A 27,758-nucleotide genomic window follows, 5' to 3' on the forward strand; every position below is an offset into this window, starting at 1 on the left:
AGAAAAATTAGTACATTAGTCCAACGCGTTTCAACCATCTTTATTATGGGTTCATCAGGGAACCAGTCAGCCCTATTATTATAATAAGCTACAGAGGGAAAGATGACCCTTACAAACAGCCAACCAGCTATAAGAAATGTATAGAGCTAGGTACAATATACGGAATCAAGATATCCCAAGCCAACCTAGCCTGAGAAGTAGCAGTAACACATTTTAAAGATAGATTAATCAATAGTTAGAACTGCAACATATAATGTCAGTGGCAGGTTATCCCCGCCTGGATCAATGACAGATAGTGACCACCTCTGTATGCAGCTACGAGGTATCTGCATGGATCCAGGCGGGGATGACGAGCACTGACAACGCTAGACAAGTAGCAGGAGGAAGCGTGCCATTACACACCTCCCCACCACCTCATGTTATCTCTCATCAACTGCTGTAGTCCCCCTAAATATGGCCCACCCTGGGTTAATCTTTGAGCATTGTATATGATGCATCCATCTGTGTATCCTATATGTACCCGATTAGGACATTTCTTTATCTGTACCCCGGGATGTTGTTTGCTCCATGTATCATTGCTATTCTTTGAGGGGATATTAACATCATTACTATTTACACATCTGTTTATATATTGGTGTTGTCAGCTGTACGTACTATCTATCTATGAGGTGGTCACGCTAATAACCTGCTACTTACATTATATGCTGCAGTTATAACTATTGATTAATCTATCTTTACAACTGTGTTAGTGCTACTTTTCAGGCTAGGTTGGCTTGGGATATCTTGATTCTGTATATTGTACCTAGCTGTATACATTTCTTATAGCTGGTTGGCTGTTTGTAAGGGTCATCTTTCCCTCTGTAGCTTATTATAATAATAGGGCTGACTGGTTCCCTGATTAAACCATAATAAATCAGATGGTTGAAACGCGTTGGACTAATGTACTAATTTATATGGAACCTATTTTTAGCTAAACATGTGTTGCACATATTATTAAGAGCTAGGTAGAATCATTTTTAAGTATATGATATTAAAGGTTATGTTTTATTGTTTAAAAAGAGGCCTTTAGGCTTTAGTAGATTTTTTTTCATTTTTTTTTTTTTTTTTTTTTTTAGGTGAGACGGGACTTGGCAAATCAACACTTATGGATACATTATTTAATACAAAGTTTGAAGGGGAACAAACTTCTCATTCACAGCCTGGAGTTCAGCTAAAATCAAGCACTTACGATCTGACAGAAAGTAATGTTCGGCTGAAAATGACCATTGTCAGTTCTGCAGGCTTTGGAGATCAGATTAATAAAGAAGACAGGTAAGATTAATTTCAAATATTGTTTGATCAATATGTTAAACCAGTACTCTGGTGCAGACTATTCCTGCTCCGTCCTGCCCGGGCTGCAAAAAAAATGAAAATAAACAATCACTCACCTCCCTGGGTTCCCGCGGAGCGCCACTACAGCTGATCGGTCCTCCGGTCCATCTCCTTCATACTTCTGTGTGAACGAAGCGTCACATGGCACTCAGCCTATTGCCGTCCGCCGCAATGTTCTGCCTCGGCCCATAATAGGCTGAGTGCCATGTGACTCTTCGTTCACACGGAATTATGAACAAGATGGACCGGATGGCAGGATGGAGCAGGAATCGTCTGCCCCAGAGTACTCCTTTAAATAGTACATTGGTTTTATGATGCATGCATGTGCATGATGTGAGTATCATGATGTGAGTGCATGATGTGAGTATCGGTCCGTTCATATGCTTGTAATTAGCAGCGGGTTTCCTTCTGCGAATTACGCTACCATTGGGTCTGTGGTCAGTCTACAATAGTGTCAGATTTGCAGACTGCCTGCAGACCCATTCAAATGAATGGTAGGGTAACAAACAGTGACAGGGCCCTGATGCAAAAAAAATTTCCCTGGGGCCCCTCATCCTGGGCATAGATTAGAGGGGGAGGAGCAGGGGGGATTTTCCACTTCCTGGACCTTGTGTGCCCTGCCCCTCCTCCTCTCCTTCTAGACTCCCACTGCAGGCAGAAGGGGGTGAAAAGACTGTTGGGGGCTGAGCCTCAACATGGGTGAGTGGCTTTCCAGAGCTGCATCGATAGGTCTGTGTGCCCAGCGATGCAGCAAGGAGGAGACATGGTAAAGTTCAGTGGCGGGGGGCCCTACGGACCCCCTGGTTATGGGGCTCAGTCGCAATTGCAACCTTTGCGACCTCTATAGTTACGCCACTGAACAGCAGGAATCCTGTTGCTAGTTACTAGAGTGTAACGTACCCATAGACTGATTTTTCATGTGCCAGTTCTAAAATAAGGTTTTTACACAGATGCATATGAATTCAGTATTTAACAGTTTATTGCACGTGGTGTAATGACCATTTTGTAAGATGTGTTCTGTACCCAGAGGATTTCTGTGTTTCCAATTAGTAAGTATTGTTTTAGTTAGCTTTCTTATATTTTATACCACAGTTTAAACAATTATTTTTGTTTGTTTTTTTAAAGTTACAAGCCCATTGTCGACTTCATTGACTCCCAGTTTGAGGCATACTTGCAAGAAGAACTCAAGATTAAGAGAGTTCTTCATAATTATCATGATTCCCGTATACATGCATGCCTCTACTTTATTGCACCTACTGGACACTCCTTAAAGTCTCTGGACCTGGTGACTATGAAGAAACTGGACAGCAAGGTTTGTATCTCTAAGATCTGATCATTGCAATGCACAACCATTCCTAAATTTCATGCAGAACCATATATTAAGTGGTTATGTTAACTAAGAGTACAGTGTATGTTTATTCCATAAATCTGCAAAAAATCCAATTAAAGTGCACACCAGAAAAAAAAGGATATAGGAGATTCAAGGGGGCCGGTAATGGTAGGTGTAGTTACATGAGTAACATATTAAAATAAATCAATGCAGTATAATACATCATAAGAGACAAAGGTCATATGGCAGCACTTGGTAAACCCCATTGTAAAAATGGTGCAGGCGATTAAATCATCAATCAATCCAAAGGAAGATGGGGTAAATTTTTTATGTATATTGGTGTTTCCCAACCAGTGTGCTTCTAGCTGTTGCAATACGCCAACTCTCATAATGCTTGGAGGTATAGTTTTGCAGTAGCTGGAGGCATGCCGGCTGGGAAACATTTCCCTATTTGGTCCATATAGAAGTGTGGGAAGGGCAGTCCAGGGAGATGAGTGGTTGACAGGTGCAAAGGATGAAGAAAATCCAAAAGAGCACAATTTAATTCCTTGTACATATTTCATCATTTGCTTACTTCAAACTGAAAAGTGATATTCCTGGCTGTAGGGAATTTTACATTCTTGAAGTAGGCTAAGCAAAGGGTGCAAGGAGCTCCTGTGCACCAGTTTAGACTAGATTGGTTTGGAGAGAAGTTGTTGGTGGGTTCCATATTGGTCAATAAATCATTTCTAGCACGGCACATAGTTTCTTCTTTTATATTGTAGTAGTCAAAGTGGCAAATCGCATTAATATTAGTTGAAATATGAAAGTAGAGAAAGTTTGTCTGGCACTTCTAATAGGAGCACAATAGCTCTGTTAGTATGCTCGGTAGTGATGAATGGGAGCTGAGAATAGTCTGCTGGTGGTGCAGAGCAATCAAAAGACCGGGTCATCAAAGCACAAATACAGAAGATGAATGAAGATCTGTGTTTGTACATCAATATTAGTACTTTTGGGGCAGTGCCTCTTTGCTTATGGACAAGTGAACAGTCTTCCTGATGATACACTACAGTGGGGAAAGGCAGCGTCAGAGACACGGTTCCATTTATTAATTATGGATTATACTGATACCATATATGCCATACCAACCAGTACATGCTATTTTATATTATTTTTATGGTGATCTGTCCCCTACTCGCTAATACTTATGCACTTTATATAAGCACCTTACTACATTGTATGCACTTTATAAGGCTACATTTTGCACTATTGCATTTTTGTAAATGTGAGTAGGGTCTGTTCAGAGTAGGGTCAGGTACCTGGGACATGGGGTTGCCCTTTCTAGGGCAAGTGCCCCAGTCACGTGTCAAACAGCTAGAAGAGAGGAAACAATAGGGCCAGACTTGGGGGTCCTCCTCTATGCACCCCTATAGGGTTATACAGGAGTTAATAGGGACAGCACTTACCATTGTGTTGATTGTCCCTGACATGGGGGGAGATTTATCAAAACCTGTGCAGAGGGAAAGTTGCCCAGTTGCCCATAGCAACCAATCAGCTCGCTTCTTTCATGTTAAACAAGGCCTCTGCAAAATGAAAGAAGCAATCTGATTGGTTGCTATGGGCAACTTTTCCTTTGCACAGGTTTTGATAAATCTCCCCCATGGAGAGTAGGTTGTCAGTTACTCCGCCATACTATGTATGACTCTGTCTCAACATTTTAGGTACTGGTCATTGCAGATAGAGGAGGCAACTGGTGGACTGGTTTGCACACTGTTGCTTTGTATATATGCACAATCGTGCACTAATTTTTACCTTTTATTGCATATCTAATAAAGGCTACGTTTTATTTAGTTTGCACATCTATCCCAGTTTTTTGGTATTTGTAATTCTGATGGTGGACTTGTCAACTCTCACAATTGGGGTATTTAATTTCTGTAGCTTTAGTTGGAGATCTTCTTAGATCCTGATGTTGTTGCGTTGGATTTAGCTTTTGTTGTCTTTGTGCATTTTGTGTAAGACCTTAATATGAACCTCTTGAGCGGATAGTTGTGTTTTCTCTGTGGTGTTTATACGGTCACCCAGATTTTGTATGTCAACTTTAACTGGAGACTTCTAGACATTTGACAAATTATAATTTCTAGAGGGGGGGGGGAGATTTATCAACCAATCAGATTGCTGCTTCTTCTTTAGATAGTTGTCAAACTAAGCAGACCAATAAGTAGTGTGAAGGACATGGGTCTAAAATGCACTAAATTAAACAACCTGACCCACTTTGATAAATGTTACTTATTGTAAGGTTAAGGTCATATACTGTAGAATGTATGCATTAAATTCTCACTATGCACTGTTTAAAGTTAGGAACTCAGTGGGCTACTACATATATACACAGCAGCCTGATAGTCTCTAGAGAGTGTGGAGGGAAATAGATACCGCAGTTTAAAAAATATATATATATTTTTTTTTAATGCAGCCATTACTCAACCAACATGCTCTCTCAATCTTTTCCTGACTCTTATACCAATAATTGACTGCCATATATTGTGTGTGTATATATAGGGCTGCATTCACATCACAATTTATGGGTGCGGCAATGGAATCAGACAGTTGAATTTAAAAAACGGCCTTGCTGTATTGCCACCGGACCACACCGTACCCAGTTCATTTCAATGAGCCAGAGGGAGTCCTTTTTGGACCGTATCCCCCCCTTATGGTTGCTAAACTGAAAACCATAATCTGCTGCTCTATCAGTCAGACAAAAGAAGATATGGTTCAAAAGTGAGCAGTCAATAGCGGACTCCGGCTCATTAAAATTAATGGAGTATGGAGGGGTTATGGCAGCAGCCGGTTTTAAGTTGTTTCGCCCAGTCTGGCTGCAGTATGCCCAAATCATGCATCCCAAATCAGTTTGTCAGTCATGGGTAAGGAGGGTGGGAGGAGGCTTAGGGAGGGCTCTCTTCATAAATACAAGAAGCCGCTATACTTTCTTGTCGGTTATTACACATAATCTCTGTAGAGTTTTATGATCACATTATGTTGTCTTTACATATCACAGTATATTGTCAGAACAGATCTGCTTTTATTGCTGTAGCATGAAAGCAGTGTGTTTTTAACCTGGTAATCAACCTAAAAGTAACAGAAGAGACATGACAACTCACCAAAACTGACGTCTTGAAACCGATGGTTTATTGAAGTATGCTTAAGCAAACATCAGAATATCTTGCTGACACTCTATGGGAGAGTGGGGCGGGGGCAAGGCACCGTCCGTTTCATGTCACATGACTCTTCTTCCAGCCACTGCGTTTAACCTGCTTTCTTTGAAACACATTTAAAACATCCTTATAACTGAAAGGGGTGACTTTTTTTTTTTTTTTTTTTTTTTTTAAATCAACTGGTGCCAGAAAGTTAAACAGATTTGTATATTACTTCTGTTAAAAAATCTTAATCCTTCCAGTACTTATTAGCTGCTGAATACTGAGTAAATTATTTTCTTTTTGGAACACAGAGCTCTCTGCTGACATCATGACCACAGTGCTCTCTGTGACATCTCTGTCCATTTTAAGAACTGTCCAGAGTAGGAGAAAATCCCCATAACAAACATTTGCTGCTCTGGTCATTTCCTAAAATGGACAGAGATGTCAGCAGAGAGCACTGTAGTCATGATTTCAGCAGAGAGCTCTGTGTTCCAAAAAGAATAGAATTTCCTCTAGTATTCAGCAACTAATAAGTAATGGAAGGATTAAGATTTTTTAATAGAAGTAATTTACAAATCTGTTTAACTTTCTGGCACCAGTTGATTTAAAAAAACAAAAATAAAGTTTTCCACCGGAGTACCCCTTTAAGAGACCGAGTGGTCTACGAACCAGGTAAAACATCCTCAGTATTAGTGGTTGTCATGAAATTGGTGATATGGAGTTTGATATGGATGATGAGTTGGCCACTTTACTATTATATGTCATATACATGGGCTGAAATGTAGTCCTAAACATGCTACAGATTGTATAGGATGAGAAATGTTAAAATATTTTTTGATTTAGTGAATTGTGTTTTTCCATTGTGCAGGTTAATATTATTCCAATTATTGCAAAGTCAGATGCGGTTTCAAAGAGTGAGCTGACAAAATTCAAGATAAAAATCACAAGTGAGCTTGTTAGTAATGGAGTGCAGATTTATCAGTTTCCAACTGATGATGAGACTGTGGCAGAAATAAATGGAACAATGAATGTAAGTGTTATTTTTAATTTTAATTTTTAAATTAACAAATTATTTTATTGAACCCACAAAAATGTCTTCCAATTTTAAACATGCAAATTCACTACAATCTGCACACATTGCAAAGCGCAGACAGTCTAGATCGTGTCATGTCATTTTTGATACATATGTTGGGGGACATTTATCAGCTTTGCACTATTTTTGTGGCGGAAAAGTAATTGAAAATGTTGGAGCAAAGATTTGTGCTTTTCAATCTTGCTATATGCAGGCCATTAAAAAAATGGGTGGAGCTTAGTGAAGGCTGGTCTTAATACATTTCTCTGGCAGATATTGACATACACTTGGCTTGTACTGTATATTGGTTGAGGGATGTGATATTTTTTTAGGGACTAAATTACCACAGAAGATACTGTTTATTGTGTAATTCCAGAACAGTTTACAAAAATCCTGAGAACCCTTTGAGTACTTATACATTTCATTAACTATCCTATATATTTTATTTGACAGGCTCACCTACCATTTGCTGTGGTTGGAAGTACAGAGGAAGCCAAAATAGGAAACAAAATGATGAAGGTTCGGCAGTACCCATGGGGAACTGTACAAGGTATTTTCCTCTGATGTTTGTGTTACCAATGACACTCCAACCAACTATTATCCACTGTTGCTAGGACTGTAATCCTGCACATGCTAATCTATATAACAATATTTTCATTTTCAAAAATACTGAAGCTATAAATATCATGTTTTTGTCATAAATTTTTGCTGTAGACCAACAATAGAGACTCCTAAAATTTTTACATGGTGACTTTAACTTCTCTCATTTTTTTGTTAGTTGAGAACGAGACGCATTGTGACTTTGTCAAGTTGAGAGAAATGCTTATACGGGTGAACATGGAAGATCTGCGGGAGCAAACACACACACGTCATTATGAGTTATACAGAAGATGCAAGCTAGAGGAAATGGGATTCGAAGACACTGACCCTGACAGCAAACCTTTTAGGTAATTGTTTCTTGTAGGATAGGTAGGCTTCTTTCACGTCTTTGCCCATTAACATTTTAGGTTGATCCTTGTTCTTAGTATAGCTCTGATTTATGGTCAGAATAATCTTTTTTTAATTTTTAAATTTTTTTTATTATTGTGTAGTTACACAGAATAAATGAGCTGCAAATGTGGTTTAACGTAGTAGCAGTGTATTAGCTAACTAATATCAACAGTTCCCATTAAGTAGGAAATCCTTTTTTGCTAGGCTGGGATCACTTCATTGAGTTGACTGTCAGCTTAACGCTAAAGGGGTACTCTGGTGCTAAACCTCTTATCCCCTATCAAAAGGATAGGGGATAAGATGTTAGATTGCGGGGATCACGCCGCTGGGGACCCCCGCGATCTCCCCTGCAGCACCCCCGTTTTTCAGAACCCCCTGTGGCCTCCCAGTCTATGGGAGGGGGTGTGACTTCACGAGGAGGCGGAGCCATGACGTCACAATACTCCCTCCCCTGCACCTCCCGTCATCGGCCACAGAGCGATCCTCGCGCTGGGCAGCTGAAAAACGGGGGTGCTGCTGGAGAGATCGCGGGGGACCCCAGCAGCGGGATCCCTGTGATCTAACATCTTATCCCCTATCCTCTTGATAGGGGATAAGATGTTTATTGCTGGAGTACTCCTTTAAGTGCTCACACAGTCGTTTGGTCCATATTTTCTATAATTTCCCTTTAAAATCAACTGATGTTTAGGTGGAGGGATTGGAACTTCATATAAAAAGGAGGGCCCAGAAAGTCATTAGAGATGTTAAAGCCTCCAATGCAATGGACGGTCTATTGACATTGCATTATGTGAAGAACTGTTGAAACTACTCAGTGGATGGCTGTTCAATACAAAGTACATACATGAAAGGAGTAGTGTATGCCTTAAACCAGCTAATAGGTATGTACCACAAAATCATTCTTACGGTTGTATTTAGCTTGCAGGAGACTTATGAAGCAAAAAGGAATGAATTTTTAGGAGAGCTGCAGAAGAAAGAGGAAGAAATGAGACAAATGTTTGTTCAAAGGGTAAAAGAGAAGGAGGCGGAATTGAAGGAAGCTGAAAAAGAGGTATCCAATTCCTTTGTTTATTTATTTTTTTAAATCAAAGTTTTGTTAAGTTTTTTTGTTTTCTGTACAGCATACAAAACAGAAAAAACACACTTTAAAGGAGAACTACGGGATGGAAAATGTTATCCCCTATCCTAAGGATAGGGGATAAGTTTCAGATCGCAGGGGGTCCGACCACTGGGGCCCCCCACGATCTCCCGTACGGGGCCGCGGCTCTCTGCATATAGAGCGTGTGTCGACCACCGCACGAGGCGGCGGCTGACACGCGCCCTCCATTTACTGCTATGGGAGAGCCGAAGCGCTGCCTTCGGCAATTTCCGGCTCTCCCATAGCAGTGTATGGAGGGGGCGTGTCGGCCGCTGCCTCCAGAGAGCCGGGGCCCCGTGCAGATGATCGCTGGGGGCCCCAGCGGTCGAACCCCCGCAATCTGAAACTTATCCCCTATCCTTAGGATGGGGGATAAATTTTTCAATCCCGTAGTTCTCCGTTAACAACAACTCCCCCCCACCGCCATGAAGGTATCCAATTCTTAACATTTTAAATATTTTCATGTTTTAGGATTTTGTTCAACCTCTTATTATTTTTTCTACCTATAGACTAAATGCTGAATTAGTTCTGTTAAAGGTATACTTAACACAGAAATTCATTAAAAAAAATCCCAGCACTTGCTCTCCTTTTTCTCCTTTCTTTTTATTCTGTTTATTCTTTTTTTTTATTTTTTTTTTTTCTCATAATCAAATTAAAGCTGAAAATATGTATAAGGAAATCTTATCTCTTTGACCCAGGAGATCATCCATATTATCCTCCTTTCCCTCACTGCCCTGTGTGTGCCTGTGAGACCACTTGCAGGAGCCTTCCTGCTCTTCCATGTAAGCTGTAGGACACAATGATAAACTCCGCCTCTAGTCTAAGCCACACCCCTTCAGCTGTTACTCAGACGAAAATAGGAGAGATCCGAAGGAAATTAACCTTGTGCCATCTGCAGTATTTCTACAAGACTGTTTCAGGAATATACAGAAAATGTTGCAGACTGGAATACAGAACAAGTGTATCCCCTGTTTGCTTTTACCATTTATTTTTAGGGTTCGTGTTCCTTTAACCCCTTAAGGACCAGACCAATTTTATTTTTGCATTTTCGTTTTTTCCTCCTCGCCTTCTAAAAATCCTAACTGTTTTTTTTTTTTTTTTTTAATATTTCCATCCACAGACCCATATGAGGGCTTGTTTTTTGCATCACCAATTCTACTTTGTAATGACATCACTTATTTTACCATAAAAATGACGGCGCAACCAAACAAATATTATTTATGTGGGAAAATTGAAAAGAAAACCGCAATTTAGCAAATTTTGGAAGGTTTTGTTTTCACACTGTGCACTTTCCGGTAAAAATGACATGTTATCTTTATTCTGTGGGTCAATACGATTCAAATGATACCCATGTTATATGCTTTTCTATAATTGTACCGACTCTCAAACCATTCTAACAAAAATAGTATGTTTGAAATTGCCCTATTTTGGCCACCTATAACTTTCTAATTTTTCCGTATATGGGGCGGTATGAGGGCAAATTTTTTGCACCATGATCTGTAGTTTTTATCAGTTCCACTTTTGCTTAGGTATTACTTTTTGTAAATTTTTTATACATTTTTTTGGGAATAAAATGTGACGACAAAGCAGCAATTTTGGACTTTAATTTTTTACGATTACGCCGTTCACCGTACAGGATAATTAACAATATATTTTAATATTTCAGACTTTTATGCACACGGCGATACCAAATATGTGTATTCATTTTTTATTTTTTTTTTACGCTTTTTTGGGGGTAAAATGTGAAAAACAGACTTAAGTTTTTTATTGGGGGAGGGTATTTTTCACTTTTTTTTTTTACTTTTTAATTTTACTTTTAATAGTCCCCATAGGGGACTATTTATAGCAATCATAGCACTGCTCAGTATTATCGGTGATCTTCTGCTCTGGTCTGCTTGATCTCAGACCAGAGAAGAACACCCCGAGAGACAGCCGGAGGCAGGTAAGGGGGCCTCCGGCTGCCATGCTGGATAATTGGATCCCCACGGCAGCGCTGTGGGCGATCCGATCATCCATTCAAAGTACCGCGCTGCCGCAGATGCCGTGATCTGTATGGATCACTGCATCTGAGGGATTAAATATACGTCATGGTGCATTAAGTACCACGGCACCATGACGTACATTTACGTCCATTGTAGTTAAAGGGTTAATAGTAGCCTATTTATGGATTCACAGTACATGTAAGATTTTGTTTGTGTTACTAAAGATGTAGCACTGCAGTCTTGTATGCCAAACCACCATCAGATTGTTTAGTCACACTTCATTAGCATGGAATAACCCTTAATATCTGATGTGTTCTTATTTTATTTTGGGAGTGGATTTCACTTTTGGTAATTTTTTTTTTTTTTAGGACTGCGTTTAATTATGTATTGACAGAGGAGAATCTTTAGGTTCCCACAGTGTCCAGGAACATTTTTAACTCCCACCATGTTTATCTTGGCATAAGCCATTTAAGTAAACCTCTTAATCTGTTTCCCTTTTGTCTCCATAAATGAGTATAACTAATGCATTATAAGCTGTCTATGCACATTTGCATGTCAGGTATTATATGAACACACACTGGCTCTTTCAGGTATTTTACCTTTTTGTTTCTCTGTGGCCTACAGTATAGTAGGAGCTTACATACTGATCCCAAAGCTATTGTTAAATCCTTATAGCCCATTATTCAGATGCATGCATCTGCTATTGACTTTCCAAGTAAAATACCACAGTGTAACCATGTGTGCATATTAAAATGAAATCTGTTGGATAGTTTCATATAGTGTGACTAATTTCAGCACAGTTAGGGGTTAAAAGCAGCAAGTGCCCCATTTCCATCACTTATTGCCTCTTGTGTCCTCCTCCTGCATTTTAGGGCAGTTAAGGTCATCTGCTCTGCCCTGTGGGCAACTGCTGCTGATTTGTATACATGAAAAGATCCATATTGTTCCATTAGCAAGCAGAAGATCACACATTTAAAGATATGACTTTTATGTGATGATTATGTATAGGAATATGTTCTAGTTGGATGACTTTAGTTGATATACCATCAGTGAGCATCCATTGGTCTAGTCTTCCCTGTTCCCACTTAGGCTATGTTCACACGCCAGCATTTCTGCATGGAATTCTGCATGAATTTATAGGCAATACACTTCAATGGGATTCCGCTGTCCCATTCACATAGCAGAATTTCTGCTGCAGTTATACCATTGAAGTTAATTGGCTATAAATTAATGCAAAATTCTGTGCAGAAATTCTGCCGTGTGAACAAAGCCTCAATCTTAAATAGAACCAATTGCTATTTTTTCGTACACTAAACCACTAGCGTGTCACCATGCAGCTGGGGTTTAGTATCCCCAAACCACCTATGAGAAGATTATCCTGTCCTGAAGTCTTTTTTTTTTTTTTTTTTTTACATTTTGAGCAGACAGACAGACTTGTATATAGAAGCTTTGGACGCATGTTCATTGCCTCAGTAAAGCTAAGGCGATTACACCTTAATTCATCACAGGCCCAACAACAGACCAAACATAATCTAGTGATGAAGCAGCTTGGACTATTTCCTGAACTTATATATTTTGCAGGACTCAAATGCATGGTCCACTATCCTTTGGAGTCTAGTGAAGTATACGTTAAGGAAATGGCCAGAATTCCGTTATAAGTAAATTACAGTTTGTTCTGTCAATAATGGGCTTGCCAGGGGTCTACTCTGGTATATGACTGTATAACTTTTTGCTGGTATCACTACATATAACTGCAACACAGATTCTCCACACATTGTGGTCTAAGCCTAAGACCTAAAGAGAATGAATTATCCTGAAAGAAATATTGTGATTTGAGAAATATTTTTTGTTTTTGAAGCTTCATGAGAAGTTTGACCGTCTGAAAAAACTACATCAAGACGAAAAGAAAAAACTAGAAGACAAGAAGAAAACCTTGGAAGATGAAGTAAATGAATTTAAAAAGCGGAAGACTGCAACAGAACTGCTCCAGTCCCAGGCACAACAGGCAGGTGGATCACAGACCCTAAAACGAGAAAAGGAGAGAAAAAAGTAAGTAAACCAATGCTTGTGTCACACTAACACTGCCAGTTTAATGTGTATACCATCCTTTAGAATTTTCTATTTGATTCCTGAATAGTTTGTACAATTTGATGACTTAGTTTCTTTGATGCAGTAGGTTAACCTGCATTCCGGTGTAAAACCACAGATGACATATGATGAGCTGCCAAATGACAAACTGCTCTGCTACAAGTGGATGTGTATGTGCTTGTACTGTATATAGCATATGAATGTTGACATGAATATTTCTCTATGGTTTCTTGGAAATGTGTTCTGTACAGACTGTTGTAGTTAGTTATAAAGGCTATAACAACTATATACTCTGCAGAATTGTCATCTAGAAACACTATCTCCCAGCTCAACCCAGCAACCAAAGATAATACATTCCTGTCTTGCTGTCATGAGGTAATGTTTTAGTAAGTGTTTAGATGCTGGTGCACCAGCCACAGTCATAGCATGCCAACAACTTGAAATACTGATAACAGAGGCAGATTCAGCATCATTCAGCCCTTCCCCATTAGCATATTGGTAAATGTCCTCAATCTACTCGTTGAGGCAGTAGACTGGTATCTGGATCAGGTAGCAGACTGCCTGCTCAGAGTTGTAAAGAAATGCATGTCAGGTCAAACATGCCATGCTGCCAATAAATGGCAATTAATGGTGGAAGGTATGCTGGGGACTAGCATGAACTACTTATTGTGAAGTGATGGAGCAAAAAGAATCATCATTTTAGTCATGGGTTAAAGGCGCACACTGCCCCTAGACATCTTATCCCCTATCCAAAGGATAAGGGGTAAGATGTCTGACCGCGAGGGTCCCGCCGCTGGTGACCCCTGTGATCTCTCCTTCTGCACCCCTGTACATAAGCAGCCTGGAGCTATGTTTGCTCCCTGGCTGATGACGGGCGATACAGGGGACTGGGTATTGTGATGTCACGGCCCTGCCCCCTTCAATGCAAGTCTATGGGAGGGGGCGTGGTGGCCGTCAAGCCCCCTTCCATAGGCTTCGATTGAAGGGGCGTGATGTCATGAAGGGGGTAGGGCCGTGACATCACCATACCCCATCCCCTGTATTGCCCGTCATCAGCCACAGAGCGAACTTAGCTCCAGATTGCTGATGTACGGGGGTGCAGCAGGAGAGATCACGGGGGGTCCCCAGCGGCGGGACCCCCCCCCCCCCCCCCCCCCCCCGCGGTCATACATCTTATGCCCTATCCTTTGGATAGGGCATAAGATGTCTAGGGGTGGAGTACCCTTTTAAGCTCATTCATGATGTGAAGACCTACCCAGCTGGAGAGCCCATCTGTATCATTTTGACTGACTAAAGGAGCTGGACTCGTAGATCACACCACTTTGATTCATTTATTCTCTTTTTCACACCACGTTTTTCTGTTTCCATTAAACAAATACATCTCAAGTTTAACATCTTCCCTTGAACAAATACATATCATGACTGCTCTATTTAACTGAAATGTAGGTTTATATTTTAGAGTAGGGTCAAACATAGCATATACACTGTGTATTGGGTTCTGCAGGAAATGCAGCGGAGAAACTTTGCGTCTGCTCATGGCAAAATATGCTGCGTATTTCCTGCTGCCTGGTGGGCTTCCTGCTGGGTCAAATAAGCAGCATATACACTATGCGTGAGCCCACTCTAAAATGTGTTCACTTCCGTTGCTTTGTGTGTGTTTTTTTTTTTTGTTAAATGCTGTATGGCATCAAATAGTATACCTTTTTTGGCTCTCTATTTAACATATCTCATTTTTTCTACAGAAAAAAAAAGATTTTCCAATGCAAAGCCCTCCCCAGTAAATGAAAATAATGATACTTTGCTGAATTGACAAATATGTGAAAAGAGACTTAGAGGTTTGGCACATGTTAGAGGCTCTGTTCAAGCATCCTTTACAGATTTTGTCATACTTGATGGGAGAAATGGCACAGACTGCAGTGTTATTCTTCCGGTCAAAATGATAGACAACACAGAACCTGGTGGACACCATTATAAGTCAGTAGAGTCCATCTGGAGCCATGGGTCCATGGTGTGTTGAATCTGTTACAGCTTGAATATCAGTTTTCTGGTGCTTTCAATCCAAACAAAAAACTGAATTCCCAGAGCAGATGTTTACACAACTTATCATTAATCATTAAAAAGGATAGAACTCGTACTATTCCATATTAAAATTTGTATTATCTGCAACTGAAATCTTCACAAGATCACTCTCTAAACAATTCTATCAAGATTCCCCTACAGATATTACTTTTATTTTAATCTGTAAGGTAGTTGCCTTACATCTGCTGCAATCAACAGAGGAAAGTGAACTTTAGTTGGGAGATAACACAAAAAGCTGAAATTATATCAAATTTTCAATACATATATAAACACATACTATGAAATGTCAAAGTGGGATACTTGTCTTGTCTTGGGTCACACACTCTTAATAACACATTGCAGCTTTTTGTGCTCAAATACTATAATTTATCTGGAAAAATATGGCCTGCCCTAGCGATACCACTATTCCTGAACATGCAGTGTACAACTTGTACTGTACTATACGATAGATAAAAAACAGTGACCTGTTTACCCAGCCATTCGCATTTTGCCGGCTGCTGCAGAACAGAGACCTTTATACACACATGACTGTCAGATCCTGCCATTTGTTGGAAGGATCCAGTGACTAAGTTTGATTACCAATTATTCATGCTGTTTGTCATTCTTCTACATCAGTATAGAACTGTATCATTGCATGTATTGGTTAAAAGTGATATTTCTCTATCGGCTCCATTGGGGGACACAGACAGTGGGTGTATCTTGCTGTCTCTAGGAGGTGTGACACTATGGTGATAAAAAAGTCAGCTCCTCCCGGCAGGACACACCCGCCTTCAGGCTCTGAGCTAGTCAGTTTAAGCTTAGTGTCTGAAGGAGGTGGACGTGGTCTGGATTGCTCCAGACCAGGTCTTCTGATTTTTTTGTTTTCCTAGTTAGGGTCGTGTTAGTTTTTTATTCCTTTTCCTTTCTGTTTTCAGGTGGGGACTCAGGGACTGCTGTTCCCATTTCCCCATTGCGAGTAAGGGGGCACAGACATTGCGTATATGCGCTGTTAACCCCCCCCCCCCCCCCCCCCCCTCGCCAACGGTCAGCGCTTGGGTTGGTACCTCATGGGTCCGGGTCGCCCTATTTCCCTGCTCGTCTCGCTCGCGCATAGCAGCCAGGCGTGATGCAGGTAACTAAAGCTGACTGAAGACTTCACTGAAGACTCCATTAGGTAAGTTCTTCTGACTGAGGTAAGTACTTTCCCCTTTTTCTCCATAGGTACGGACTCGCAACCTCTGGAGACCCCCTGTTTTGGCCCACCTTCAGGTTTTGGGGCTGGCTTACAGGGGCTGCACTTTACTTTGGGGGAGCAGTGGCACCTGAAGGGACATCTTATATGGGGCACTTCACTTATGTGTGTGTGCTTGGTGTGACTACATCCACAGCGCCTTATTCCCGGCACTTCACTTGTGTGTGTGTGTGTGTGTGTACTTGATGTTACTTCGTCCACAGCGCCTTATATGCGGCTGTCAGCCGCGGCGCTGTCCCGGGCCGGGCGCTCTCAGTGCTGGCTTACTTTCACTTTGCCAGCAGCGCCTTATACGCGGCTGACAGCCGCGGCGCTGCTATGAGCCGGGCGCTTCTGCGCCAGCTTACTTTCTTTTCTCCGGCAGTCTGTGCCAGCACTTGGCCGTCCGCTCTATTCCCCCGAGCGCACAAGCGGCCGACAGGTGCGCTCGGGACAAGGAGTGGGCGCCATGACAGTTCTCTTTGGCCGGTCTGTAGCTCTGCCCACAGGGCTGGGAGCGCTCAGAGGCGCGAAGCAGCCTCCAATCAGCGCCGTGGGCGCGATTTTCAGTAGGAAGGGGTCAGTTCCTTAGTGTCTTGCTTCAGGCACGCCCCTCTCTTCCTATTGGCTGGCCTGTTTCACTCTCTCTAGCTGCACAGAGCGAGTTTCCTCACTGCAGCTGACAGGGGGCACAGACTAGGGTGAGAAAGTTCCTATCTCCCTTTTTTTTTTTTTCCCCCCACATTATGTCCGTACCCAGAGCTGTTCCTCCCTCTAAACAGAGACCTGGAACTTCAGTGACTTACTATCACTGTAATACCGAGATGTCTGGCTCTGCTGAGCCCACTTGCCCTGCCTGCTCCACTGCTCCCCCAGCCTGGGTTTCTTCCCTGTCCCAGTATGGGTGAGAGGTCATCTCTTGCTTTTTCGAGACATTTGGACCTCTCACATTCAAGACTCTTGGGTCAGAGATGTGGTGTCCAACGGTTACCGGATCGAATTTGCATCCCTTCCGAGGGATCGCTTTTTCGCTCCCGGGCTCCCCGGTTTCTATTCAAATATTTTTGTGGTCCCCAAGAAGGACGGTTCTGTGCTCCCAATTTTGGACCTCAAGCGTCTCAACCATCATCTTCTCATCCGCCACATCCGAATGGAATCTCTCTGTTCGGTGGTGGCGTCCCTGGAACAAGGGGAGTTCCTTTAATCGGTGGACATCAAAGATGCCTACATCCATGTGCCAATATTTCCGGGCCATCATCGGTACCTCCGCTTTGCGGTCCCGGAGGGGCACTTTCAATTTGTAGCCCTCCCCTTCGGTCTAGCCACGGCTCCTCGGGTCTTTACAAAGGTCCTTGCGCCGGTGATGGGCCTGTTACGGTCGAGGGGAATCTCGGTGATACCCTATCTGGACAACCTTCTCATCAAGGCTCCAACCAGAGCCCAGACTCTGGAGAATCTGGACGTCACTCTCCACACTCTGACTCTCTTCGGGTGGATGGTCAACCAGGACAAGTCAGTCCTCCGTCCTACCCAGTCTCTAACCTTCCTGGGACTTCACTTCGACACGGCCTCTGCCCGAATTCGTCTTCTGCCGGACAAACGTCTGGCGCTCCGGTCGGGGGTCCGCTCCCTTCGGACCCAGGTATCAGTCTCCATCCACACTTGTATGGAAGTCCTGGGTCGGATGGTGGCAACTATGGAGGCCGTACCTTTTGCCCAGTTTCATTACCGCCCCCTTCAACTGGCGATTCTCTCCCGATGGAACAGGTCTCCTCTGTCCCTCGATCATCAGATTGTTCTCCCTCGCAGGGTCCATCAGTCTCTGCTCTGGTGGCTCCGCTCCCCCCTTCTTCTCCTAGGGCGGTCGTTTCTTCCCCTTCACTGGCAGGTTGTTACAACGGATGCCAGCCTGTCGGGTTGGGGCGGCGTGTTCAGGGATTGGACGATTCAGGGACTCTGGTCTCCCCAGGAGACCCTTCTTCCGATAAACATATTGGAATTACGGGCGATTCTTCTTTGTCTTCTTCATTGGGAGTCCCATCTTCAGTCCCGTCCTGTCCGCGTTCTGTTGGACAATGCCACGGCCGTGGCGTACATAAATTGTCGCAGCTCGGCAGCCATGGCCGAGGTGACAAAGATTCTCTCCTGGGCGGAGAGCAAGGTTCCGACCATTTCGGAGATTCACATCCCGGGGGTGCTCAACTGGGAAGCGGACTTCCTCAGTCGGTCCTCACCCGACCCCGGCGAGTGGTCTCTACATCCAGAGGTCTTCACGCAACTCTGCGACCTCTGGGGCATTCCGGACGTGGACCTCTTCGTGTCCCGGCACAATCAGAAGATCCTTCCGTTTGTGTCCAAGTCCTGGGACCCTCAGGCTCTGGCCGTGGACGCCCTAGTGATTCCTTGGGCGGGGTTTGCCCTACCCTATCTGTTCCCTCCTCTTCCGCTCCTTCCCAGGGTGCTGAGGAAGCTCAAGGCAGAGGACGTTCCCACCATTCTGGTAGCTCGGGATTGGCCCCGAAGATCGTGGTACGCCGACGTAGTCAGGCTCCTGGACGACACTCCACTGTGCCTTCCTCTCCGTTCGGACCTGCTCTCTCAGGGTCCTCTTTGCCACCCCAATTTACAGTCGCTGCATTTGACGGCGTGGCGGTTGAGACAGCGGATTTGAGGGCCCACGGGTTCTCTTTAAAGTCATTCGCACCATGCTCAAAGCTCGTAAGCCCTCCTCCGCAAGGATCTACCACCGTACTTGGAGGTCTTATTTTCGTTGGTGTGAAGCACAGGACTTCTCCCCGATGACCTTCTCTGTTCCCTGTCTTCTCTCCTTTTTGCAGTCGGGGTTGGAACTGGGGTTGTCTCTCAGTTCCCTTAAGGGTCAGGTTTCAGCCCTTACTGTTCTTCTCCAGCGGCCCCTGGCTTCTAATCCTCATGTCCGGACCTTCCTTCAAGGAGTGGCACACGCTGTTCCTCCTTAATTTGGTTCTGAGTGCCCTCCAGGGTGCACCCTTTGAGCCCCTTAGAGAGGTGTCTCTCCGCCTCCTTTCTTGGAAAGTGGCGTTTCTGGTGGCTATCACCTCCATCCAGAGGGTGTCTGAATTGGCAGCCCTTTCCTGACGTTCTCCATTTCTGGTGATCCACCAGGACAAGGTTGTTTTCTGGCCAGACCCTTCCTTTTTACCTAAGGTGGTCTCTGCCTTTCATCTCAATGAGGATATTGTCCTCCCGTCAGTTTGCCCGGCTCCTTCTCATCCTAAGGAGCACTTACTGCACAGGCTGGACGTGGTTCGGGCTGTTCGGTCTTATCTCTCCATCACTTCTTAGTTTCGTCAGTGTGATTCCTTTTTCGTCCTTACGGAAGGTCATCGCAAGGGACAACCTGCTTCCAAGGCCACCATTTCTAGGTGGATTCAGTCCGCCATTTCAGAAGCCTATCGCTGTAAGAGGAAGATTCCTCCTTTCAGGGTTGTGGCTCATTCCACACGTTCTGTTGGGGCATCCTGGGCTCTCCAGAATAGAGCATCGGCCTCGCAGATTTGCAAGGCGGCTACCTGGTCGTCTTTGCACACTTTCTCGAGGTTTTACCGGGTTCATACTTTCGCATCGGCTGATGCTAACCTGGGGCGTAAAGTGTTGCAGACGGCAGTGGATCGGCTGTCTGCCTGATTACTTATCTGCCCACCCAAGGGACGGCTTTGGTACGTCCCACTGTCTGTGTTCCCCGACGGAGCCGATAGAGATAAGGAGATTTTTTAACACTTACCGTAAAATCTCTTTCTCGAAGGATCCATACGGGGACATTGCTCCCGCCCTTTTTTGGGTTTTTCCTTGGTTCTCTGTCTGGGGGTGTGTTCAGTTTTGTTTTTTCTTCTGGTTCTCGGAAAATTTTGGGTTTTTCCTTGACCTATTGGTCTCCTCCTATTGCTCTGGAACTTAAACTGACTAGCTCAGAGCCTGAAGGCGGGTGTATCCTGCCGGGAGGAGCTGACTTTTTTTTTATCACCATAGTGTCACACCTCCTGGAGATGGCAAGATACACCCACTGTCTGTGTTCCCCAATGGATCCTTCGAGAAAGAGATTTTACGGTAAGTTTAAAAAATCTCCTTTTATATATGCATTGTGTCTGAAGTGGGGTTTCATGCTTTACATGATCCATGCTTGTTTTGATTTTTTTTTTTTCCTAATATACATTTGCATTTTGTGACTTAACATACTGTACTACTTTTGCCTTGAGTGTGCATGATATACTGAGAGTCATTTCATTTAAGAGTTATAGCAAAGATCAGAATTTTCTCAAACTGTAAGGTAAAAAGATTAACGTGCTAGGGCTCTTTATACAGTTGATGTTTTATGGCAGCTACAATATAAACATGCAGTTATTGTATGCTAAAGGATTTTCCTCTTGTGTCATTAATATGCACGCTATATTGATCTCTATGGAGACAGGCGTGTTCAGCAGCTGTCTCTGTAACACCCAAGTGTTTCTAGCAGCCCCTTTTAATGCAACGTGATAAACAGTAGATGTAACTTTTTATAGAACAATTTAATCTGCCCATAATAGTCTGAGCAAAAATCTAAATGTAAAGTGGGGCAAAAAAGTATTTAGTCAAAATATTTAGCCAATTGTGCAAGTTCTCCCACTTAAACAGATGAGGCCTGTAATTTTCATCATAGGTATACCTCAACTATGAGCGACATAATGAGAAAAAAAAAATCCATAAAATCACACACTCTGATTTTTTAAAAAGAATATATATGCAAATTATGGTGGAAAATAAGCATTTGGTCAATGACAAAAGTTCATCTCAATACTTTGTTTTATACCCTTTGTTGGCAATGACAGAGGTCAAACGTTTTCTGTAATTCTTCACAAGGTTTTCATACACTGTTGCTGGTATTTTGGCCCATTCCTCCATGCAGATCTCCTCTAGAGCAGTGATGTTTTGGGGCTGTCGCTGGGCAACACAGACTTTTAACTCCCTCCAAAGGTTTTCTATGGGGTTCAGATCTGGACCCTGGCTAGGCCACTCCAGGACCTTACGAAGCCACTCCTTTGTTGCCTGGGAGGTGTTTGGGATCCTTGTCATGCTGAAAGACCCAGCCATGTTTCATCTTCAATGCATTTGCTGATGTAAGGAGGTTTTCACTGCATATCTCATGATACATGGCCCCATTAATTCTTTCCTTTACATGGATCAGTTGTCCTGGTCCTTTAGCAGAAAAAAAAAACAAAGCATGATTTTTCCATGTTTCACAGTAGGTAAGGTGTTCTTTGGAAGCAACTTGGCATTCTTTCTCCTCCAAACACGACGAGTTGAGTTTTTACCAAAAAGTTCTACTTTGGTTTCATCTGACCATATGACATTCTCCCAATACTTTTCTGGATCATCCAAATGCTCTCTAGGAAACTTCAGGCGGGCCTGAACATGTACTGGCTTAAGCAAGGGGAGACATCTGGCACTGCATGATTTGAGTCCCTGGCGGCGTAGTGTGTACTGATGGTAGCCTTTGTTACTTTGGTCCTAGCTCTCTGCAGGTTATTCATTAGGTTCCCCTGTGTGGTTCTGGGATTTTTGCTCACCGTTCTTGTGATCATTTTGACATCATGGGGTGAGATCTTGCGTGGGAGCCCCAGATCGAGGGAGAATTTCAGTGGTCTTGTATGTCTTCCATTTTCTAATAATTGCTCCCACAGTTGATTTCTTCACACCAAGCTGCTTGCCTGTTGCAGATTTAGTCTTCCCAGCCTGGTGCAGGTCTACACTTTTGTTTCTGATGTCCTTTGACAGCTCTTTGGTCTTGGCCATAGTATAGTTTGGAGTGTGACTGGGGTTGTGGAAAGGTGTCTTTTCCTGAGAAGTCCAAACAGGTGCCATTTAATACAGGTAACAGGTGGAGGACAGAGGAGACTCTTAAAGAAGTGGTGACAGGTCTGTGAGAGCCAGAAATCTTGCTTGTTTGTAGGTGACCAAATACTTATTTTCCACCATAATTTGCAAATAAATTATTAAAAAATTAGACAATGTGATTTTATAGATTTTTTTTTTTTCCTCATTATGTCTCTCATAATTGAGGCATACCTATGATGAAAATTACAGGCCTCCCTCATCTTTTTAAGTGGGAGAACTTGCACAATTGGTGGCTGACCAAATACTTTTTTGCCCCACTGTAAATTGCCAATGTTGTATACATTGTATGTGCATAATCTGATTCTTCTTACTGCTACTCTTAATGTAAATGACCCTCAGGCTTAGTGCATGCAGTTGTTATTTTTTCATCATATTACTAAATTTTTTCCTGTTAACATTTCCCATTCCCATTCGTTGTTACCTGTGTGCTGTTTTTACAGTTAATCCTGCTGTTTTGCTGCATGGCGCATGGCTCTGGTAAGCTACTGTAAAAAAAAATTTAAAATAAAACCTAAGGTGGGAGATTAGTTCATTAGCTAAGCCCACTTTTCTGTCATGGCTAGTGTAGCCAGAGATCCAGCCCCACTTCAAGCATATCGCGATACAGAAAGAGAGGGAAAGCTTATTGTCTTTAATCATATGGGGAGTGTCCTAACCCACAGCTTTCATGATTATAGTAAATTCTATTCATTCATTGAAATTATTAACTTTAATTTAGTATGTCGGAAAGGTGCTTTTAAGAGAAGTTTTAAGCCTTAAAGGAGAACTCCGGAATATAAAAGTTGTCGCCCATAGTGCCGGCAGTAAAAGAAATAAAGATGTACATACCTTCCTCTGCTCCCCCGGGGCCTTCGGTAACCAGCTCTGGCCTCCGCCGTGATCCTTTTCCTGGTTGCCGGTGGTCGGAGAGTCTTACTGCGCTCAGCCAATCACCGGCAGTGTGACGTTTTCGGCCCCGCAGGTGCCGGTGTAGTGAAGAATTTTGTGTCCTGAAGCGTTTTCACACTGCCACTCAGCCTATCGCCGGCCGAGTCTGACTTCGCTGCGGCTGGTGATTGGCTGAGCGCAGTATGATTCATCAGACCACCGGCAACCAGGAAGTGTATCGCGGCGGAGACCGGAGGCGGTCACCGGAGGCCCCCGGGGAGCGGAGGAAGGTATGTACATCTTTATTTTTTTACTGCCGGCACTATGGGTGACAATTTTTATATTCCGGAGTTCTCCTTTAAGTCTATGTAGCTACATCTGTTAGAAGAATGAGGAAATAATCCACACTTGCAAAGCTTTTTGAAGACATTCAACCTATTGTTTTGCATGGGGATCACAAGTTAGCAGCTGCCTTCAATTCTAGCCACAAATTCTCTATTGGGTTAAGATCCAGAATCGGCAATTCACATTTCGCTCCTCTGTGCTTGGTTATAGTTCCCAACTTAGTGATGAGATGATGGGGGGGATCATGTGCTAAATTGCATGGCTTATGTGTTTAATTCTCACATTCATTGTCCAAGGTGGAGTTTCTATAATGTTTGTAGCCATGTGTTGTCTAATACTGTTAATTGTTTCCCTATTTACCCTAGAGAATCTTAGCTTGTAGTTACTTCTCAGTTCTCAGCGTGCAAAGTATCCACAGGCCCCCATATACCCAACAGAGGCTAGTTTATTGAAAAAATAGAAAAAATAAATCTTCTGAGGTCTTTAATAAACTTTGGCATCCCTCAAAAATTTGTAGGATATATAATTTTTTTTAAAATAAATGATGCCTGTGGCAATGTATAATATGCCACTGTATGTTGGAATAAAAAGAGAAGAGTGCTCCATAGCGTAATACCGCAAGGTAGGGGATCCTCAGGTACAATAGAAAATACCCTTACCATCAGCGGTTGTGTAAGCTCACACACAACAGTGGTCAGAGTGAGTGAGTGAGAGGCAGGTCCAGTCTGCAGCCTTCCCGTCCGAGCAAGACAATGCCAGGAAAAGACTTCAAGGTGTGATGGGATTCAATGGCGCTGAGCAGGAGCAGACACGTCAAGTAGGACGGAAGATAGCTTTATTAAAACAATGTAACGCATTTCACCGCAGGTGTGGCTTCATCAGGCATAGCTAACAAGGAAGGGGTTCTGACCCCTTCCTTGTTAGCTATGCCTGATGAAGCCGCACATGCGGTGAAACGCGTTTCATTGTTTTAATAAAGCTATCTTCCGTCCTACCTGACGTGTCTGCTCCTGCTCAGCGCCATTGAATCCCATCACACCTTGAAGTCTTTTCCTGCCACTGTATGTTGGAGGTATACATGCGGATAGCCTCAAGATGTATACCTCATCAGAAAGGCTGAAATGTCATGTGAACAGAACCTATTAGATTGCCTGTGGTAGTCTTTCACATAGCTTTCTATGTCCATTTCACAGTAGATGACTTACTGTAGATCAGTAGGTTTCTCAGCCGTAAATAAGTATTGCAAAACAGAGTACGGTATGTGCTGAATGTCCCCTACTTGCAGTTCAAGGGAGTCCACATAAGCTGTAATGCACAGTAACCGGTCTTCATTAAAAGAGTACTCAGGGATATGAAAACGTATATGTCCTATTCTAAGGATAGGTGATAAGTTTCAGATCGCGGGAGGTTCGACCACTGGGGCCCTAACAGTCAGCGGCAAGGGGGCATGTTCGAACACCGCATGATGCGGCAACCGACACGCCCCCGCAATACATCTCTATTGGAGAGCTGCATTCGGCAGTCTCCGGCTCTGCCATAGAGATGTATTAAGGGGGCTTGTCTGCTGCCGCGTCATGCGGTGGTCAAAACGCACTATTTTGCCAGAGACCTAGGGGGCTCGTATGGGAGTTCGCAGTTGGAACCCCCTGCGATCTGAAACTTATCCCCTTATCTTTAGGATAGGGGATAAGTTTTCATATCCCGAAGTACTCCATTAATTCACAATCACAGGCAGCATTATAGTTTTACCTTCTAATGCTCACTAGTCAAAGTTGCTGTTTCCTTTGTTTGTACATGTTGTTTTTTCCCTGCAGAATGTGCTTTCCAAGAAAACTACAGTGACTGCTGAATGCCTGTGTAAAGCTTCCTTTTATTGCCTGTGTTGGAAATGTCTAGGGAATAATTAGCTATTGTCACATACAAAAGAGAGGAAGGAAATTAAAGAAAATAAGCTTTAGGTGAAATAAAAGGGCATTTTGTGGGAAATTGGGTAATGTTTATTATTGATGATGGGCCATTAGCTTACATTTCAATAGAGTAGGAATCCTGTTAAATGTAAAACATAAAACTCCTATAGTCCAGTGTTTCCCAACCAGTCTGCCCCCAGCTGTTGCAGAACTACAACTCCCAGACATGCTGGGAGAAGTAGTTTTTGCAACAGCTAAAGGCACATTGGTTGGGAAACACTGATATAGTGTGTGTCATGGAGTGTAATTTGTTATCATAAAGACACATGTAAAAGTGAGGCGCTCATGACCATGCCAGGAGCACCAAGCTGTAGACAAATGATAGCACTATTGCCATCATTTGCCTACATAGTCACTGTGAGGGCCAGGCTTGGTTTACTTGCAGACTGGGAAAATATCCAGAGCCCATGATAGAGATTTATCAAAACCTGTGTAGAGGAAATGTTGACCAGTGGCCCATAGCAACCAATCAGATCGCTTCTTTTATCAGAGGCCTTGTTAAAAATGACAGAAGCGATCTGGTTGGAATGGGCAACTGGTCAACATTTCCTCTGCACAGGTTTTTGATAAATCCCCCCCCCCCCCCCCCCAATGTGTTACAGCCTCTGTTCACTTCATGTCTATGATTTACAGTCCTCATGCTGACGTAAAGGGATCTTAAAAATTTTATATTGTGCAGAATAAATTCCATTAAAATAGGAGTAAAGGTCATGTTTCTTTAACTAAAAAAGAATCTGTGTTTGGTGAGAATAGAGCCTTATCTCTATTATAAGCTGTAAAATGAGGTTCATATAAAGACCTGCACTATAAACTGAGGTGTTTTCTGGTGACTGGGACAAGAGAGCACCGTGTGGTAGATTGGTGTTAGTGCAGGTAAAAGGTGTATACCCCTTTTTTCTTACTATTGTGTAACATTTTGTAGAAATCCATCTCAGAGCTTTCCATTGCATGCTTTCTGTGCTAGCCATTAAGATTTGTTTGTTTTTTCCTCATGATGTTAATCCTTTTTGATTCTTTCTGTTTTGTTCACAGTTCTGGTTTCCTGTAACACATTACTTTGGCACATTGCATTGATTCCCTCATGTTCTTTTACCATATCATCTGCTCCCAACCCATCGTTGTGTATTTTTTTGCATGAAAGCCTGAATTCTTGGCAGCATGTAGAAGACTTTGTGAGTTGTACATGTACTGGCACTGATGCATATTTTATTTACTCTCAATATTTTGCTTTTTTGCATGTACAGCTAAATAATCCACTTTACTTCTGCCCCACTGACATCCCGACTTTGTTGTGAACCATCTACCATGGAAGGATAGAACTGAACCAACTGATGATGCTAGGCTAGTCTTAAAGGGATATTTCTTTTGTGTAATGATCTCACAATCTCGCATCAAAGTTACAATTGTTTTGTAGACTTTTTATGTCAGGAGTGTTTTCTAGCTCATAAAGGATTATGTTACAGCACCAACAAACATATAGCAAATTGTCTACTATATTATTTCGTTTTGAAAAACATCCTGAATGCCGTTTTTTTGTGTGTTTCACGTTTGTGCAAGTTCAACAGAAATAAACTTTACTATGCCTTTTGCTTAAAGGGGTACTCCGCTGGAAAATATATATTTTTTTTAAACAACTGGTGCCAGAAAGTTAAAACAGATTTGTAAATTACTTCTGTTGTGAAATGTAATCCTTCAAGTACTTATCAGCTGCTGTATGTTCCAGAGGAAGTTCTTTTCTTTTTGAATTTCCTTTGTCTGACCACAGTGCTCTCTGCTGACACCTCTGTCCATTTTAGGAACTGTCCAGAGTAGGAGCAAATCCCCATAGCAAACCTCTCCTGCTCTGGACAGTTCCTTAAATGGACAGAGGTGTCAGCAGAGAGCACTGTGGTCAGATTCAAAAAGAACACAGATGCCTGTGGAGCATATAGCAGCTGATAAGTACTGGAAGGATTAAGATTTTTAAATAGAAGTCATTTAAAAAAGCTGTTAACTTGTTTTAAATAAAAATTTTAATATTTTCCAGGGGAGTACACCTTGAAGTGTCACTCATAAGCTACATCTTCATATACTAATGTTTCCAAAGCTGCACCATCACCATTCCCCTCATCTTCTATACTTTGTGTCCTCTGTTGACAAATTGAAAGAAGCACAAATTTGCATTAAATGTTGTTATTGTTCTAGTGCATATAAAATAAAACTAAATAAAACAACTTACTAAATACAATCCTATTTTTCTCTA

The 27,758-nt window shown here is 42.6% G+C and overlaps 1 protein-coding gene across 9 annotated transcripts in view; it reads left to right on the forward strand.

Annotated features, from left to right (window-relative positions):
• SEPTIN6 (septin 6) overlaps positions 1-27,758 on the forward strand; it is a 77,214-nt gene that overhangs the window by 39,067 nt on the left and 10,389 nt on the right. For 3 of the 9 annotated variants that reach the window (XM_056541172.1, XM_056541173.1, XM_056541178.1), the window contains exons 3-9: positions 1,116-1,311; positions 2,497-2,683; positions 6,740-6,901; positions 7,397-7,493; positions 7,722-7,890; positions 8,849-8,981; positions 12,909-13,099. In XM_056541172.1, the coding sequence (XP_056397147.1) occupies positions 1,116-1,311; positions 2,497-2,683; positions 6,740-6,901; positions 7,397-7,493; positions 7,722-7,890; positions 8,849-8,981; positions 12,909-13,099 (1,135 nt within the window). The other 6 variants (XR_008848049.1, XM_056541176.1, XM_056541174.1 and 3 more) reach the window with 6 other exon arrangements.

Source organism: Hyla sarda, chromosome 9 (genome assembly GCF_029499605.1).
Source record: "Hyla sarda isolate aHylSar1 chromosome 9, aHylSar1.hap1, whole genome shotgun sequence".
In the NCBI taxonomy this organism is placed as follows: domain Eukaryota; kingdom Metazoa; phylum Chordata; class Amphibia; order Anura; family Hylidae; genus Hyla; species Hyla sarda.